Source organism: Pararge aegeria, chromosome 6 (genome assembly GCF_905163445.1).
Source record: "Pararge aegeria chromosome 6, ilParAegt1.1, whole genome shotgun sequence".
Taxonomy (NCBI): domain Eukaryota; kingdom Metazoa; phylum Arthropoda; class Insecta; order Lepidoptera; family Nymphalidae; genus Pararge; species Pararge aegeria.
Window position 1 is genome coordinate 20,550,869 of NC_053185.1, and position 18,356 is coordinate 20,569,224.

The window sequence follows — 18,356 nt, forward strand, 5'->3', positions numbered from 1 at the left end:
TTTACTGCGCTACGTGCTCTTATTAGCATTGTTAATTATTTCGCAGCCATTTGGCATGCAAAGCTTTCTTCATCGATAAATGTAGGGTCCACTCTATTTCACAGATAATATCTAGTTTGACTGTGGAGATTTCAAGCTAGTCTGGGGTCCACAGGGTCCAAACTTGACAATTCTACCACCCTTTGTCAGATGAGGGTAGAATTGTGCAACAAACTAATATTTTAAACTTAAAATCAATACTTTTAGTAGGTAAATAAATAAGATCAGGTACATGAGTAAGGGGTGTAAGTGGGTGTGGCTAGTACCAGTCAGCCTCCCAAATTGCCAACCTCACCTGCACGTGGTGCACCCTGCTGTTTAACCGACGAGGCTCTGGCGACCGACAAGTGGCGGTATAACCACTTCGAATTGGCTAGGCTGAACAAATGGCACAGACCGGTGTCGGGCAGCAGCGACGCCGGGGCGATCAGTCTAGCCCTGCGATGACCAACCCGCCTGCCCAGCGTGGTCACTATCGGGCATATCTTTAATGGGAAGGAGAAAAAAACCACAGCCCCTAGTTCCCGGCGGCCCCGCTATTCCTGGCTCTGGCAGCGGTTATGGTAACGGCGGGGCAAGGGGTGTTAAGAATCTCCGGCAGAGATTCCGCTGCCAACCCCGACGACTTGACCTGGCAACATACAACGCACGCACGTTGAGGACCGATGGAAAGGTGATTGAGCTGGAAGAAGTGGTGAGCAAGTTGCGCTGGGATATTATAGGATTGTCTGAAGTCCGGCGAGAGGGGGAGGACTCGATAATCTTGGAATCCGGCAACTTGTTTTACTACCGGGAGGGTGACCAACAGTCACAGGGTGGTGTCGGGTTTATCGTCCACAAGTCTCTCGTCAACAATGTTGTAAAAGTCGAAAGTGTGTCGAGCAGGGTAGCATACCTTATACTCAGAATTACCAAACGGTATTCGTTGAAGGTCATACAGGTATACGCGCCGACTTCGGCACACCCAGACGAGGATGTAGAGGTTTTGTATGAGGACATTTCAAAAGCCATACATGCCTCGAACACCTACTACAATATTGTGATGGGGGATTTCAACGCGAAGCTTGGCGAGCGAACTGGTTCAGAGTTGAGGGTGGGGCAATTTGGGTATGGGCAACGGAACCACAGGGGTCAAATGTTGGCTGACTTCATGGAGAAGGAGGGCCTTTATATGATGAACTCCTTCTTCAAGAAGCGGCCACACAGGAAATGGACCTGGATAAGCCCCGATGGTTCCACGAGAAACGAGATCGACTTCATCATGTCGACCAAACGGCATGTATTCAATGATGTCTCTGTGATCAACAGGGTTAAAACCGGAAGTGATCACCGTATGGTAAGAGGCACATTGAGTATAAACGTTCAACTTGAAAGAGTCAGACTGGTGAAGTCTACACTCCGGCCTACTCGTGCCTATATTCAAAACCCCGAGAGCTTTCAACTAGAACTACAGAACCGGTTCGGTTGCCTAGCAGATTGCGACACTGTGGACGATTTGAACAACAGGCTGGTGGAAACTGTCCAAACAGTCGGGTCCAAATTCTACAAGGCCCACCGTAGAAACAAGGCCAATAGGTTCTCAACCAATACACTCAAGCTTATGACGGAGAGGCAAGAGATGAGACTACAGTCTATAGCAGACGCGTCCGCTTACCGGCGGATTAATAGGCAGATCTCTAAATCACAGACTCGTGATATGCGGCACTTCAATACAGAGCGTATTAAAAATGCCATCGAGCAAAACAGAGGCTCTAAAGTGTTCGCTAGAGATCTGTCTATCGGTCAGAGCCAGTTGATGCGACTGAAGACCAATAATGGTAGTCTTGTCTCTTCCAAACCTGAGATCTTGGGTGAGGTTGAGAACTTTTATGGACAGTTGTACACCACAGTACAGACGCCTGTTGAAGATTTGGCTAAGGATCCTAGAGCCAAATTAACTCGACACTATACCGAAGATATCCCAGACGTCAGCCTATACGAGATTAGTGTGGCTCTCAAGCAGCTTAAAAATGGCAAGGCGCCGGGTGATGACGGAATAACGGCAGAACTCCTGAAGGCAGGTGGAAAACCGATACTGAAAGTCCTTCAGCGATTGTTTGATTCCGTTATTCACCAAGGCACAACGCCAGAGGCATGGCACAGGAGTGTGGTGGTTCTGTTCTTCAAAAAAGGTGATAATACCTTGTTGAAGAATTACAGACCCATCTCGCTGCTGAGTCATATCTACAAGCTGTTTTCGAGAGTCATTACGAATCGTCTCGCTCGTAGGTTTGATGACTTCCAGCCTCCCGAACAAGCCGGTTTCCGTAAGGGCTTTAGTACCATAGACCACATTCATACGCTGCGGCAGGTTATACAGAAGACTGAAGAGTATAACCGGCCACTTTGCTTAGCGTTTGTGGACTATGAAAAAGCCTTTGATTCGGTGGAAACTTGGGCTGTGTTTAGGTCACTGCAGAGATGCCGAATTGACTACCGGTATATCCAAGTGTTGCAGTGTTTGTACAAAAACGCCACTATGTCAGTTCGTATACAGGATCAGACTACGAGACCAATCCAATTGCAGCGAGGCGTGCGACAGGGAGATGTTATCTCCCCGAAACTATTTACCGCTGCGTTGGAGGACGTCTTTAAGCTTCTGGAATGGAACGGACTTGGCATCAACATTAACGGCGAGTACATCACTCAACTTCGGTTTGCCGACGATGTAGTCATAATGGCAGAGACTCTGGGAGACCTAAATACGATGCTCGATGGCCTCAGCAGAGCTTCTCAACAGGTTGGCCTACGAATGAACATGAGCAAGACGAAGATTATGTCTAATGCTCATGTTCCGCTTCAACCAGTAATCGTTGAGAACACTGCACTCGAAATTGTTGACGAATACGTATACCTAGGACACACGATCCAGTTAGGTAGGTCCAATTTCGAGAAGGAGGTGAACCGCCGAATCCAACTCGGATGGGCAGCGTTCGGGAAACTCCGTGCCATCTTTTCGTCAGAAATCCCTCAGTGCCTGAAGACGAAAGTCTTCGAACAGTGCGTGTTGCCAGTGATGACCTATGGCTCTGAAACATGGTCGTTAACTATGGGCCTCATAAGAAGGCTTAGAGTCACTCAGCGGGCGATGGAGAGAGCTATGCTCGGAGTATCTCTACGCGATCGAATCAGAAATGTGGAGATTCGTAGAAGAACCAAAGTTACCGACATAGCTCAACGAGTCGCGAAGCTTAAGTGGCAATGGGCCGGGCACATAGTTCGGAGAAAGGATGGACGTTGGGGTCCCAAAGTGCTGGAATGGCAGCCCCGTACTGGTAAGCGCAGCGTTGGTCGACCCCCAACGAGGTGGACAGACGACATTAAGCGCGTCGCAGGTAGCCGTTGGATCCAAGCGGCTCAGAATCGTGGAACTTGGAACTCCCTACAAAAGACCTATGTCCAGCAGTGGACGTCTATCGGTTGATGTGATGATGATGATGATGACATGAGTAAGCAATAGAAAATCGTGTCAAGGCCTGTGATTTCCCGAGTCCTTCGTACGTCCGCGCTGAATTTACTTTTCATTTAATACCAAGACTGGAGGAAGTATTAGATATGCTCTCAGTATCTCGGAAGTATCTGCTGCCTGAGTAGGTACTGCCTTAGTGAAGAGACAAATGGCATGTTTAAAAGAGATAAATATATTATGACTGCGCTTTCTTTGCGTCTCTCTTTCTTTGCGTCTCTACGAATGACTAACCATTCTTCAAACTAAAATAAAGCAGTTTTCCTTCTGTCTCGCTTCATAAATTCCATTATTTGGGGCAATGAATGCATAAATGAATAAATACACTTTTGCTCTACACCACATAAACATATAGAAAAATTATAAATAAAAATTTAACAAAAAGAATACAATTTGGCGGCCTTATCGCTACATAGCGATCTCTTCTAGGCAACCAAAGGCATTAAACACAGCTCAAGAAGAGAGGTAGGTGGTGCATATAAATAAACATATATTTGCATATATACCTATATAATATATACATATAATAAACTTACTATATAATTTATAGATACTGATAATCTTATTTTAACTGAAATAAAAAAAAACAGAAACATACATAGTACTAATATTCTTTTTTTAGGAGATTATTAACTTTGCTTCTATAAATAATATATATAAAAATAAAAACCTGATATTGTATAAATCATGGAACTGATTCTAAGGTTCTGTTGAAGACAGGCGTAGTCGGTCACGGTATTTCTGCTAATTTCAGGACAAATTAAAATTTCATCGCGGAAGACATCGCGGGCAACACTAGTAATAAATAAACAAAATCATTTTTTCCCCTACAAGTTTTATATAGGCATACACGTTGCTAACAATGAGAGCTTGTAAAACAACAAGTCGACGTGAAGTTATCTTATGACGAATTTTTGGAGGCGGTGGTTGCGGGACGCTGACGCCACGACGCGACGTCGCGAGGCTGCTGGCGCCGACAGAGATAGTGCCCATAATGAGCCGAGCCTCTGACGCTGCTCCGGGTTACCCACGACGGGGCCGCGAGGCAATGCACGTGTCGAGACGGCTCTACCGCTTATTTACTTCATTTGACGACCTCCCTGGCGAAGAGGTGAGCGCTGGGACATGGGTCTTATAATTTCTGAATTTACTCCGGTCTGGTCTGGTGGGAAGCTTCCCCTGTGGCTAGTTACCACGCCTCCGACAAAGTCGTGCCGCTCAGCGATTAAGCGTTCCGGTAACATGTCGCGTAGAATATGATTACAAGTACGGGTTTAACTGCCAACCTACCCCTTTTTTTGGCGTGGTTTAAAAGCTTTATTGCTACCTCCGACCCTTGGGCAGGACGGAGGTTATGTTAAAACCACCACGGCATGTCCCTCTTGTTGGTCCGGACGGAGAACGGACGTACCCCTTACAGGTAAGCCCACAACTATCATCACTTACCGCCAAGTGCGTATCATCACTTGCAGTCAAGGGCTAACTTGTAGTGGAATAAAAAAACTGATATACACACATTCATTCAATAAATTAACATTCAATAAATCTTTTATCTTTATCGCGTTGTCGTATGTTACATCGCAGACAAAAAAAAAACAACTGTCTACACTGCGTACGCGAGACTCTGAACCTCAAAAACTAACCTCAAAATTTAAAAAAACCTAGAAAGTAGCTTGCAATCTTTCTAAACAAAGGTAATTCTTGGATTCAAAGCAGAAAAAGCTCTTAAGCCAAATAATTAAATAACATAAAGCGCATACTTTAACTCACGCGCTCTGCGGGTGCCTTTATCGAGAGCCAATTCGGCAAAAGTCTCCATCATCTCAACATAACCATATTATCCTTTCGAGGCTTACATTTTCTTCGCAAGGCGAGTGCTTTCACCTACATGTTCCTCCTAAACTAAGTCAATGGTAAATACCTACCTATCCACCTTACTAAATTGCTTTCTCGTTTGGGAAGGCAACACATACTTATGTTTTTCTTTATTGCTTGTTTAAATATTGCAAAGAACTTTCTTGTAGGTGTCCCCACCAATTATTTTAAATTTACTTGAGAATACACAGCACTGCGATGTCTGTAAACATCGCCAGCTCTCGCCGTTAACATTATTTCGTCATTTGAAAGCTTGTTATCATAACGGCAAAGTGAGTTGGTTACTGCTAAAAACATGCCAACTTTCGTCTGCATTTAAAGTAACGAGCATTTCTGAACATTCCTGAGCCATTTTGGACCAACTTTGAACAAATATTACTTCCCATTTATTTAAACATCAATGGTAGCATCTCAAAACGTTTTAAAAAGATTTTATCTGCTATTTATTTTAAATATAAAGGATACACCTTATATATTGCGGATAGTTAAGATAAATATTGAATTATTAAAAGACATTACTTCATTTTATTTGATCAATCAAGTAAGTTTCTTTGATAAATTACTCGAGATTGTCGTGCTTGTTTCCATTTAAGAAAGGGAATATCGACGCATTACTCCTTTCCTTTTAAAACCTAGGTGATGAAAGGGAAGGTTTTAAAATAGCGCTTATTTTAAATTCAAAGCTTAAGCAGCCTCGTTTGCCATGTCCCCACTCATCAAATCAAATGACGAGAATCTAAAATAATGAGTTAGTTACCTTCTCATCACTAAAGTATCTGACTCGAGTGAATCTGCACGTCAATGAACCCTTATTTACACATTGTCAAGAAGAGTAGCTGACTAGTAAAAAGTAATGAATACTTTGTATTTGGGAGAGATATAGATGTCGTATGCGACGGGGAACTGCCTCAGTGTGCTGAGCCATCAATCAGACGTCTGGTGGGCTGCGTCGTAGAGAGAACTGCGCATTTGTCTGTGGATCGCCGCATACTAATGCTCACCAAATGGATTGGCCCGCTCTGGATTCATTATTCAAACTAACTTACCTAGGAGTCGTAGCTATAACAAACATGTCGCACAAAGCTACTTGCGCAGAGTTAGTTTTATCAATCAAATTCTTGAGGCTACTCTTCGAATGAAAATTTTATTAAACGCACCTGGCGCAGCGCTGTAGTTTTAAGTGGGCATTCGATCACTGGCAGGAACAAATTGTGATTTCAGAATTTTCTCTGGTTTGGTCTGGTGGGAGGCTGGGGCCATGGCTAGTAGAGTTCTGGGTTGAGTCAGGGGAGGCCAGCTGTAGCTGCATGAAATGTAGTGAAGGCTGGCGAGTGGCAGGTTCGTCATCTATATAATGCACAGTATTACTCTTAGTACAATTTCATTTCTACTTAAGAAAATTGTTGCTTACTCTTTCTCCAAAAATAATTGGATTCCATTTTTTACATGTAATTTACAATTACCGCCAAGACGTCCCGCCTAGCGACTTAGCATTAAGGTACGATTCCGCGTAAAAACCGATCAAGGGTATCAGAGTATGACTTTAATATAGTCGTAACTGCCATGTGCCATATCCGTTACGCTAACCCGCTACCATCTTAAACTTCATCATCACTTACCCCATGTGAGATTGTCATCAAGTTTATAACTAACTTATAGGGAAATAAAAAAAGACACCTCTCAAAGCTTAAGCTTACAACAATGATAATAACGATTAAATTCAATTGAAATCAACTACTATAACCATGTACGGTAATGCATGCAAACAAAAGATATTTCTGATTCAGTTTCTGTGTATTATTAACTCGATACCTACTCACATAGTCAAGGCTTGTATGTTGTGACGTAGCTACTTCTAATTATAAACAGCAAGTCAAGGGTTCTAAGAAATCAATATGTTATCAGTGGAAGGAGCGTAGAGTCATCATAAATATCTGTAGCTTATATTAAGTGTGGTAGAGTCGTGTCGCAGTTGGCACGGACAATAGCCAAAGGCGTTGTTTCGTTGCTGCTTTGGCTGACTCAGGCAGGCCGTCACGTGACTGCTCTGTGGCGGCCTGCCACACGCAGATATACCTCGACGTCCTGCTACTTTTATGAATGAGAAGTAACCACCTACTTACTTTTTCGTAACATTAAATTATTATCGGATGTAAGTATGTTATTTTATACATTTGACGAAAAAAATATTGAAATTATAAGGCTGACCTGCCGTGTAAGTTGACTATCTACACAATTGTAAATTGAAAAATGAAGTATTACACATCTATCTGACGATCTATTTATTAAAAAAAAAAAACCACCAAAGGATAATAAAATTATGATATGAGGAGTTATAACAACAGTTACATGAATATTGTAATGAACTAATATATTAAAATTGCAAAACAAAACAATGCATTTACTGGGCTTCAATCACAGGGTTACAGTGATAATGCATGCACAACGCACAACCCCTATCTTGCACCCCTCATCCGATGTGCATCCGCGGGACTGACTCGCAAAGGGGACTTGTTATACTCCACGTACGGACGAAAGCGTTCAACCAAAAGGCCTCCTTTCTAATGTGTCAAACAGCTCCAGCGAAAACACACTGAGTAGGGAAAAGTATTCAAACTACACCCTTCTGCCTAGTTGTTATGAGATGAATGTCACGCTGGCCTTAGCTAGCATGCTATGTCGGATCTCGAAGGCCTGGGTTTGATAACCGGGTCAAGCCATTTGTTTGGTATTGTTGTAGTCAATTGATGAAACCCGCATATCTATAAGCAACAGAACATTTCTTTCATTCATGCACTTGTTCCGAACAACCGCTCTTTTTATTCCCGCATAAAGAAGTTTTTTTTCTATTTATATCACCACAATAGAGGGTTTGAATCAATGCGAACGAACGGACATATATTTACGCACATTTAACCTTTAAGTTTTAAAACAAACTTTGAATAAAATAAATAATTATAAGGGCGCAAAACGTTATTTGAAGGGTGCAAAACATGCAGCCGTCGGCCACTTGACGCGTCCAAAGCTTTACTTCCATCGAAAGGATATTGTAACAGCAAATGTGAGGAATTCGAATGTACCTACGAGTGTGTACTTACGCTTTCGAATGCACTTCCCCTTCGGAGTACCTTCACTTCCCGTTGAAAGGTTATAGTCGCGGCGAAAGCGCACTGAAAGCACTTCTCGACACCGCGCCACCGCTCGGCGAACATTCACTTTGCCTGAGTAGCGTTTTGTTGTGATGTGCACAATGCAGAATGTTACTGGTGAACAATACATACTCTTACTATTACAATTTAAAAATACATGAATCATCTCGAATTTTCTATTGTACCTAGTTATATTTAAAGCATGTATAAGATCTTATTTTTAAAGAATTGCAATAATCGTATATTTAATAAGTTATTGAGTAAACATTCGTTAACTTCGAGCTTAAAGCGGTGTTAAATATCTACATCGTTTTTTTTTTAATTTGAAGGTTCTTTTTACCTTAATTTAGATCTGAAAAATGGGTCGAAACCAACAGACTTGACTTTACCAAAGAACCTGTAAGTATTTGAATTGAAGAACGCTTGTATTTGAAAGCAATAAGATTTTACATAATTTTCTTATTGATAATTATAAACTAATTAACACTTAATTAACTACCCCTTCTGTAAACCGTCGTTTGTTAAATTTATCATAACCTCAGTCGTTTTACAGCTATTAGTTCAAAATATTCAATCAACAAATGTTTTTTCTCGCGCCGAAAATAAATACGAGTATATCAAGAGTTCCTGAGTCTAACAGATGTAGCATGATATAATGTGCGACTCCGTCAACCTTTGCGTCCACCTACACGGAGCAATCAATATCTTCCCGGCTAGGGTTGCCACACATCTATACAAACCTCATTTACTTAATCAAATAAATGAGTGGCAGATTCTACAAAGAGGCCAGTAAGAAACTTAGAAAGAATTTTTATTATACCTTGTGTGCAGATCAAAGTGCACCATTGCTTTAAAAGATTATGATGCAGAGGTTATATATTACTACATGTTCGCCGTACGTGTATCAAATTTCAATTATTAACTTAACATTATTTATAATCGACTGCAACACATCCACAACGTTTATGCTTGTTATTGATCTGAATTGAAAGTGTTTTTCAAAACAATGGAAGATTATGAAATTTGAAATAGCTTTAGTAATTAAGAAAACAATTTTCCAGCAATAGCAGATGAAATTTGAACATTTTAATACCCTGGTTTTAGAATTTGTTTGTTTAAGTTTTAACTTCCTATATTTGTTGGCAACCCTATCAGTATATCTGAGCTTTACATATTATTATGCAATCGCCTTGACTGCGAACTCAACACTGTCGGTAATAAAACATTATAACTTTCTCTCTCGAAGTGCACTATGTTGAACCGACTATTAATTGTAATACCTTTTGATATTGGTTTATTTTTATTTAAAGGCATTTCTTTACATCATCTAGAAACAGATTTTTGGTTTTCTCAACAACTATTTTATCGAAATTAGTCCCAAATGAATTACATAAAGTAAAAAGTGTAGAACCAGTGCTCCTGAACCCGAGCACAAACGCGCAGTCTTAGTATGAGACTACGTTTTATGTAGACCCCAAAGTTTAGTATATGCCTTAATGTTTGAAAAAAATGCCTCTGAAACTCTTATCGAGCTCATACCTACATTATTTAGGTGGATGAACTTTATATCTGTTTGGCTAGACTTTTTTAATTCCTACAAACATTAGACCAATTTAAATAGAACATTTCAGTTGCGTTTCATAGAATTTTTTATGTAGGTTTGCGCGTTTAACTATTCAGTTAATAAACTACAAATAAAATAAGTAAAATAACTATATTAAACCCAATCTTTAAACTTTTGTCCGGTATATAAAAGCCGGCAAAGTGCGAGTTGGACTCGCACGTAAAGGATTTCGTACAAAGCTGCAATATTCCACACTACATAGTTTTACATACGAACATCGAGCAACGCAAAAAACAAAACACGTCTCTTGTACGTAGAATTGAGGACCCGCTTTTTATTTTTATTATTTGTTGTTAAATCGGCAACTAAAATACATATTCTGTTAAAGTTGTAACGGTTCGTTAGATACTGCCAGCTGCAGATCGGCGAACGGATGGAGAGACATCGGAAGCTTAGTGATAGATTGCCGCTGGCACGCACACGGTGCGGGACCCAGCATAGAGCACCGTCGTAACGTGTCGCCGCCCCCGCTTGGAACAGCGCGTCACTTTCTCTTTACAGGCGCGATGCATAAATCGACAGTACATGACTGTCGAGCTAATCCGATGGGGCCAATACAATCGCTCCCAAATAACAGCCGCAGTACATTTGATGACAACTACTGATTAATAGCAAACAGATGTTTAATGTTTTCCGCGAATAACACGATACGTGACATAGTAATCGCTTACTTTCTCTTTCGACGCCTCGAGTAACGAGTTGAATAAATAAACCTATACTATACTGACACAAAAATAATATAAGTAAAATTTTAACGGCTTAAATATATGTATGGGTTAACGATTAGAAACACAAAGCTGAAATAAAGTAGTTACTTCGAATGTGGTTTAAACAACGACTTGGTTTAAATATTGCAAGGAATGGTACATCAAATATATAAATCTGTATAACCACATGTGCGCTTCCTTTTATTTTGAGATATACCTTTGTTTTTTTTTAGTTGCCAATTTTTCGAGGGTGCGAGCAGATGGCCCACCCGTGGCCGCACCCATCGCTTATAAACAAGGCAACACTTTGCAGGGCATGCCATGTACTCACACGCCTGCCAGCCACATGTGCCCGTAATAACACCGGCAACCACACCCTTCAGACCGAAACATAGCAATGCTGCTGGGCGGCAGACATAAGAATGGAGGTGGAACTCTCCCGGACGAGCTGGGCTACAAAAAGCTCCACTATCTCTAAAACATGCTTCAGGCTTGTGGCCTGCTCAATTCAGGAAGACGGCAGGCGCGAAAGCGCACCGCCGATAGTGAGCCAATTTTATAACAGTGGCTCTTACCTTCTAAGTAATAAAAGACTTACAACCCATTAGCTGTTTTATTAATCGTCTGTCATTAGATCGTTAGCCATTAGATATATCCCGAAATAATAATGCATAAAAAATAATGAATGCTAAAATATCATTTAATATTCGTTAATTCCCGTTTAATCCAAAACACTGAGTTTCTTGGTGATACAGCTTTGGAATCTGGTAACGAACGGCGGCCGGAGCTCTTTATCGCACTACACATGCACTATCAATTTAGGGAATCTAATCCAACCTTACTTGCGTAAAAGGGAACAGCTTTTTACATTACACATCACTTACGTAGCGACTTCTGTACTCTGCAGGCGATCAGTTTTATTTAATACTAGCTGTTGCCCGCGACTTCGTCTGCGTTTGTTTTTTGATGTGGCATTAAATTGCTGCTGTCCGCTGAGGAGTTCTGTCGTCTATCTCCAACCACAGTTTGGGCACACAATTAAACACATATACCTGTATAGTACAAAAATAATTATATAAATCGGTTCTAATTTGTCGGAGTTATGATGTTAAATCGTCAAACACTCATCCCCTCTCCCAAAGGAACCGAGCTTAATGACGGGATAAAAAGTATCCTATATTACTTCTAACACTTCCAAGAATCTATATATATCATATTTACATTTTCCGTGGAAAAATACATGGTCATACCAATTTTTATGACAATCGGTTGAACGGGGCGGAAGTCGATACTTGACAGCGCCGCCTGGTGGGGAGTTACATCATTGGACATAGCATGTTCGTTTTCTCCGAGGAAAAATACATGGTCATACCAATTTTTATGACAATCGGTTGAACGGGGCGGAAGTCGATACTTGACAGCGCCGCCTGGTGGGGAGTTACATCAATGGACATAGCATGTTCGTTTTCTCCGTGGAAAAATACATGGTCATACCAATTTTTATGACAATCGGTTGAACGGGGCGGAAGTCGATACTTGACAGCGCCGCCTGGTGGGGAGTTACATCAATGGACATAGCATGTTCGTTTTCTCCGTGGAAAAATACATGGTCATACCAATTTTTATGACAATCGGTTGAACGGGGCGGAAGTCAATACTTGACAGCGCCGCCTGGTGGGGAGTTACATAAATGGGCATAGCATATAAACCTTCTCCGTGAAAAAATACATAAGCATACCAATTTTCATAATGATCGGTCAAATAGTTTCTGAGTTTATCGATGACATATATACAAACATCCTCTTTTATATATATAGATTAATGTGAAAGAGTTGTGAAATACAACAGTCAAACGTCTGGGAGAATCCGACTCATGGAATGACGTCAGTATGCTGCACATAATTTCTTGTTATTTCCATTCATTTTTTGTATAAATAAAATAAAATTTTATTAATTATTTTGAGTTTCTAAAACAAACTTGCAAAATATTTAATTTATTTTGCACCAACGTGCCAGCCCTGGGCCGGAGGCTAACAAATTAGAGCCCACAAAAGAGCTTTGTGGCGAACACAATTGCATTAGTAACAAGGCGTTTACTTTCTCTTTCCAAGTGATGCATTGATCCCGCCGATGCGTACTGAGAGTGCCGCATTCAATAGGAATGGGTTTTGGAAAGTGCTTTACTGTTCTTAGCTATGATGGTGTACATGATTTTACCTCGCGATCTTGTCATTTCATTACTTTACAGACTTTAAAAAAAATAGCGAGATACCGTGTTGCTAATGAGAGATTTGTACCTATAACAGCTTTTAAAACGTCACATCGACGTTGACGTAAAGATAAAACACCAGACCTACACTTTTTTGGGGAGTTATCAATATCATCGGAGTTATATAATCGGAAATAAATATTTAATAGTGCTATTTTTATTACTATGAAAAGTCCCTATCTCTACATTTTTCTACGCTCTCGTTTATGGAATATGCCTAAAAGTGACCTTTAACTAAATTATTTCAATGAATTCTCAACCAACAAGGGAACGAATTGCCGCCTAAGAAATATCACTTCAAAATATTCGCAATTATTGCAATAGCTTAATAGAGATCATGGTCAAACATTAGTCAACCCATTAACGGCCCCCTCCAGAGCACGGGAACGGACTCTTAGAACCAGAAGGGTATGCGCCGTACGTCGGTGGCATTATCGAGGATTCTCAGGCATGTAGGTTTCCTCACGATGTGTTCCTTTTCCATTACAGTGAATGCTATTTTAATTGCTTACATTTCATGCATGCATTGCATGTAGTCTTTAAAATCACTGCTTTTAAAGACTACATGCACCTACTTAATAATATACACAAATCAACACGTAGAACCCAAGGAATAAGTCATAAATCAAATGTATTGCAGGCACGAGGCGGGCCAATAGATTGTAAGTCAACTGGCGGCTGTGGATCAGAGGGCGCGTGGCCGCGTAACGGGACGGGTCACAGTTCTGCCTTAAGAGGTTTACGAGCGGTTAAACTGTGACGGGACACAACTTAGTGGTAGTACGTGGGCTGCAAGGCAGGAGTGACTACCCGATAACAAGCCAAACGTCTCGGTAGAGGTTTAAGTAGGAGCTTTTTGTGATTGTACTTCCTGTACTACCGCCATGCTTATGTCTGCCGCTGTGCAGCAGTGCTGTTTCGTAGCGTTGCTATGTTTTGGTCTGAAGGCGGTGGTTTACGCCTCAGGTTTATGGACACAGGGCGGCACTTTGTAGGACGTATTTCTTGCTATTCTGATTTTAAGAAATCGACTCCACCTTACCACCATTTGCTTGCTCCGTCAATTATGCTTGCACACTTACTTCTCGCTGCCTACTAGCTACTTTACCTACTAGCTCTACTCGTTTCCCGCTATTCCTCGGCGCGGCGTTGGTTGCATGCTAGGTCCGGAGCGCTCAAAACTTGTGAATGGTTAAAACGGAGAAACATTACATTTTATTGAATACGTCGTGGTGGGTTCGGTTACAAGTACAAGTAATACGAACCGCTTGCTCCCCGCGGGTAACGCGCAGCCCCTCTTCGCATTTAATGGCGCAGAACAGGATATGTGCACCACTGACAATAGAAGCCAGATTGCTAGCGAAATTCTACTACAGTTAATGTAAAAAAGAGATAAAATATTTATCCTGCTGACTTGCGGCTGATTTCTGATTGTCTACATTGTGCCAAACTCTCAGGAAAGATATATATATATTATACATATTAATACGGTAACTGAGTGTTACTTAGCTAATCAACAAAGGCGATGAGTTCAATGCGTAGCAATGATGGTTTATGTTTGTTGTCTGTGAGAATAACAGCCGCTGACACACTCACAAATGGATAGAACAGCGAATTGTTAGAACCATCCAATAACAGCAAAACGCAGCGAGCCGACTGGAATGAGATTAAAATGTATGCACGCACGTTATTAATACCTAACACTACATAATATCCTCAATAGCATAAAATCTGAAATGCTTAGATTGTTGGCGTCCCACCCGATAAAGGTTCACTGCCAACCAGTTGCCATAGGGCGTAGGATCTACAACCGCTATGCCTGCTGCCAAGGTTTCCCCATGCTACCACCCTGGGACCCTAACGTCCCGTTGCTTCTTCAGATTCGTAACTCGTTTATTTCAAGTCCCTTATTTCCAATTAGATCGTGTAGAGATAATCTGAGCACGTTCAGCAGTTCTCTCCTTCTGCTGAGTGACTTAGAGGCTTTTAATTTGCAGCCCTCAAGTCATATTATGTCGCTCATCACTCATGGTTCATGATGCTCTTAAAGCTTATTGACACATAAGTCATGACATTATTGTACCCTAGTTCCTGCTGCCTAGATCACATATAGCCTGTGGAATTCCAAATAGCCGGTCTCTCCAGAGGGCCGCCGAAACGGTCATGCTGGTAACGCAATCGGCCTGGAATATGACGATACCGACAATTTCATCACTATAATATTACTTTTTTACGTTCAAACGCTTCTTGAAATAACATTCAATAAAAGTACGGTGTTGCGTTACATGTTTGGCAAGATCCGCTTACTGTTGAATGGCTCGGAGGTCGGTTAGCGGTTATGTTCAACTACAACATTATTATATATTTATACTCAGACAACGGAGTATAATCAAGTTCGCTATTCATTCAATGACAATTAACAGTTAAGGTCTGTAAAAAAACTATAACAACGTCCACTTGTTAATGAAACTTCAAACGAAATGTTTTGTGTGACGGCCGTAAACTAACTTGACTTAATATTTCGAGCATTATAAAACTAGTTATCGGGGTCAAGGAGCCTTCAAGGCTCTGTTGTACACGCGCACAAATATACATTTACGAGCGCTTCGTAGTTGGGTGTGTCCGTGTAATGTCCGCGAGGTCATTGAACTATGGCCTTGCATAATCTTAGAAGCAACACCATTTGCATACTTCCGCAATGCGTACTGCAGAATAAGGAAGACCACATTACATATTATCGATACTTCGAATTACATCTAGCATCGATATTTTTTTGTTATTTATCTATATTATTATAATCCCTGTAGATTTTCTTTATCTTAGAATAGATAAATTTCCTAGATCATTTGTGTCAATTTCAATTACCTCTACAACTTAATATTGTAAATTAAATTTTGTTCGTTATATGTAACCACTCGTAGTCACGTACGTTAAAACGATATAATGTCATTTAATATCGTAAATTGTTTTAGTCAAATTGACAGCAGCCCCTTACGACCCAAGTAAAGGAGAAAATATGATGTCGATGAATTCGTTGTAATAATCCCAAATGCGTATCTATGTGATCGATACAAACAAGTGAAGAGCATCCCTATTTGCACTACAGTGGGAGTAACTACTCAACTGCTGTAATGTCAAGGGTACGGTGTACGTGCAGTGTACTCTATAATGTGCCGTATCCCGCCAGCAGAACAACTAGAATAGCGCGACGCCTACATCCAGCTGGCTGTCAGGGGCTCTTTCCAATGCAGCTGGCGCGGCGCGGTGCCGCTAAGCTATCAAACGATGTTACCTTCCTCCTAGCGGGCGCGTGAATTTACAATTTGGTTTCTATTTCGGTTTTATTATTTCACAGACTCGTCTTCTTAATCTAGAGCTTCTTAAATGAAAACTCTTTTTACCAGAGCTACGCTACGCATCTTTTTATTAGCTTATCGCATGTAGTCTCAGTATCAGCGCGTTAAGAAATGGCATTGGCCACCCTCGTGACTCTGAGTGCATGTTAAACCGTCGGTCCGGGTGGAAGATCAACGCTTGCCTGTGAACGTCATGAGTAAATGTAAGAGACGTTGATTTATAAGGGTCGAATTTGTGTAAAATGGTTGTTTGCAGGGGAATATCTCTTCATTTCTATTGATGGCTGATAGAGGTTGCCAGAAAGAGATCGCTATAAAGCGACAAGGCCACCAAATAGTACTTTGATACGTGCTCTATTGGGTGTACAAAAAAATCTGCTCTGCTTTATAGTTCCTATGGTAGTAAGTTCGTCGTCGCGATTTCAATTGCAGAGCCATTTATTGTACAATGCAGCACCGGGAGGCGCGGGCGCGGTGCCAAGTGCGGCGGAGGAGGGCACCCTACTTGTAATCATTCACAATATTTGTACACGACCAAACAGACGAACGCATGTGTTTGTTGTTGGAAAAATCCAGTAAAATAATTACAATGAATTTTGTCATTAATAAATTGATTTAAACAACATTTCTATAAAGGTGGTACGTATTCAATATACCATATTTATGTGCAATCAACTGTGTGACTGAAAACTACATGCCTACATTTTTCCTGCGTATGCGGATCATTGACTGAAGAGTGGATAAAACTCATATATTTCGTCTAACAAGTGATATTCTTTAAAATAATGATTAAAAAAAATGTAGTATAGAAGATCACCACACCCTCTTATACCTCTATTATTGCGCGGGGTTAATAAATAGGGAGGAAGGCGATAGAATCTCTAAAAGCATTTTAAAACACTTAAGTGAAGCTAACTGTTTGAAGCGAGCCCTCCGCCCCCGCCCTCTCTGTGTCGCGTAACGAGGTTAGCTCGCCGCTCAACTTGACCCCCAATGCACTCCCTAACTGCGTTACCGGGGCCACGGGCTCGCGCGCGATCAGCATAGAGTGCCGACCGCCGCCCATAACTATCCGAGCGTTTTAATGTTTATGCATTCCTCTCATAGGAGAAAGGCATCTAGAGCTTTAAACCACTACGCTGCGACGATATTTTTATGTTAGTGGCACAACATATAAAGAACGTTAATGCACAAGGCCAATTTCCTGACTGGTGGCTAGCTTCTGATAATTCCTTCCTGGTTTATATACTAAACATACATTAATTACCTATGATTATTTGCCAGGCGAGCAGGTCTGCACTTTGCATTCCGTTATCGCACATGATAACCAAAGAGGCATTGGAAGACTGAAAATACCAACATTTTCATTAGGAATATCGAACGCAATAACGAGCCATGGTACCGGGGAGATTATCCCATGGTACGTGTATGATATACGGTGAGGAACACGTAATGTTAATATCGGTACAGTTTTTGGTAGTTTATTAAAGTTCAACAACAAAAATTCCGATAATAAACGATATAGATAAACTATATATAGGTTCAGAGTAACTATAATTTGCCTAATAGGTTAGCACGCTATCTTCTTAGTCTGCATCACCACTTACCACCAAGTAAAAATGCAGTTAAGACAAGATTTATCTCGCGCAAATGTCCGGGGGTGTCACCGACGTCGCTTGCGCTGCGGCAAAGCGGGCGAGGCCCGGTACCGCATCAGTAAAGGTAAACTGATGACTTCGCCGGTGACATGTGCATCAGGCACTCGCTAACTTTCGCTAGTTATGCTTTGGAAGGTACACGAGTACTTGATGGTTGGAAGTTACAATTCACCC

General features: G+C 41.2%; 1 protein-coding gene across 1 annotated transcript in view; it reads right to left on the reverse strand.

Annotated features, from left to right (window-relative positions):
- LOC120624326 (UDP-glucosyltransferase 2-like) overlaps positions 1-17,590 on the reverse strand; it is a 108,648-nt gene extending 91,058 nt beyond the window's left edge. Inside the window, exon 1 of the mRNA XM_039890790.1 lies at positions 17,441-17,590. Coding sequence (XP_039746724.1) covers positions 17,441-17,590 — 150 coding nt within the window. The remainder of the gene's footprint in view (positions 1-17,440) is intronic.
- Positions 17,591-18,356: the final 766 nt, after the last annotated feature.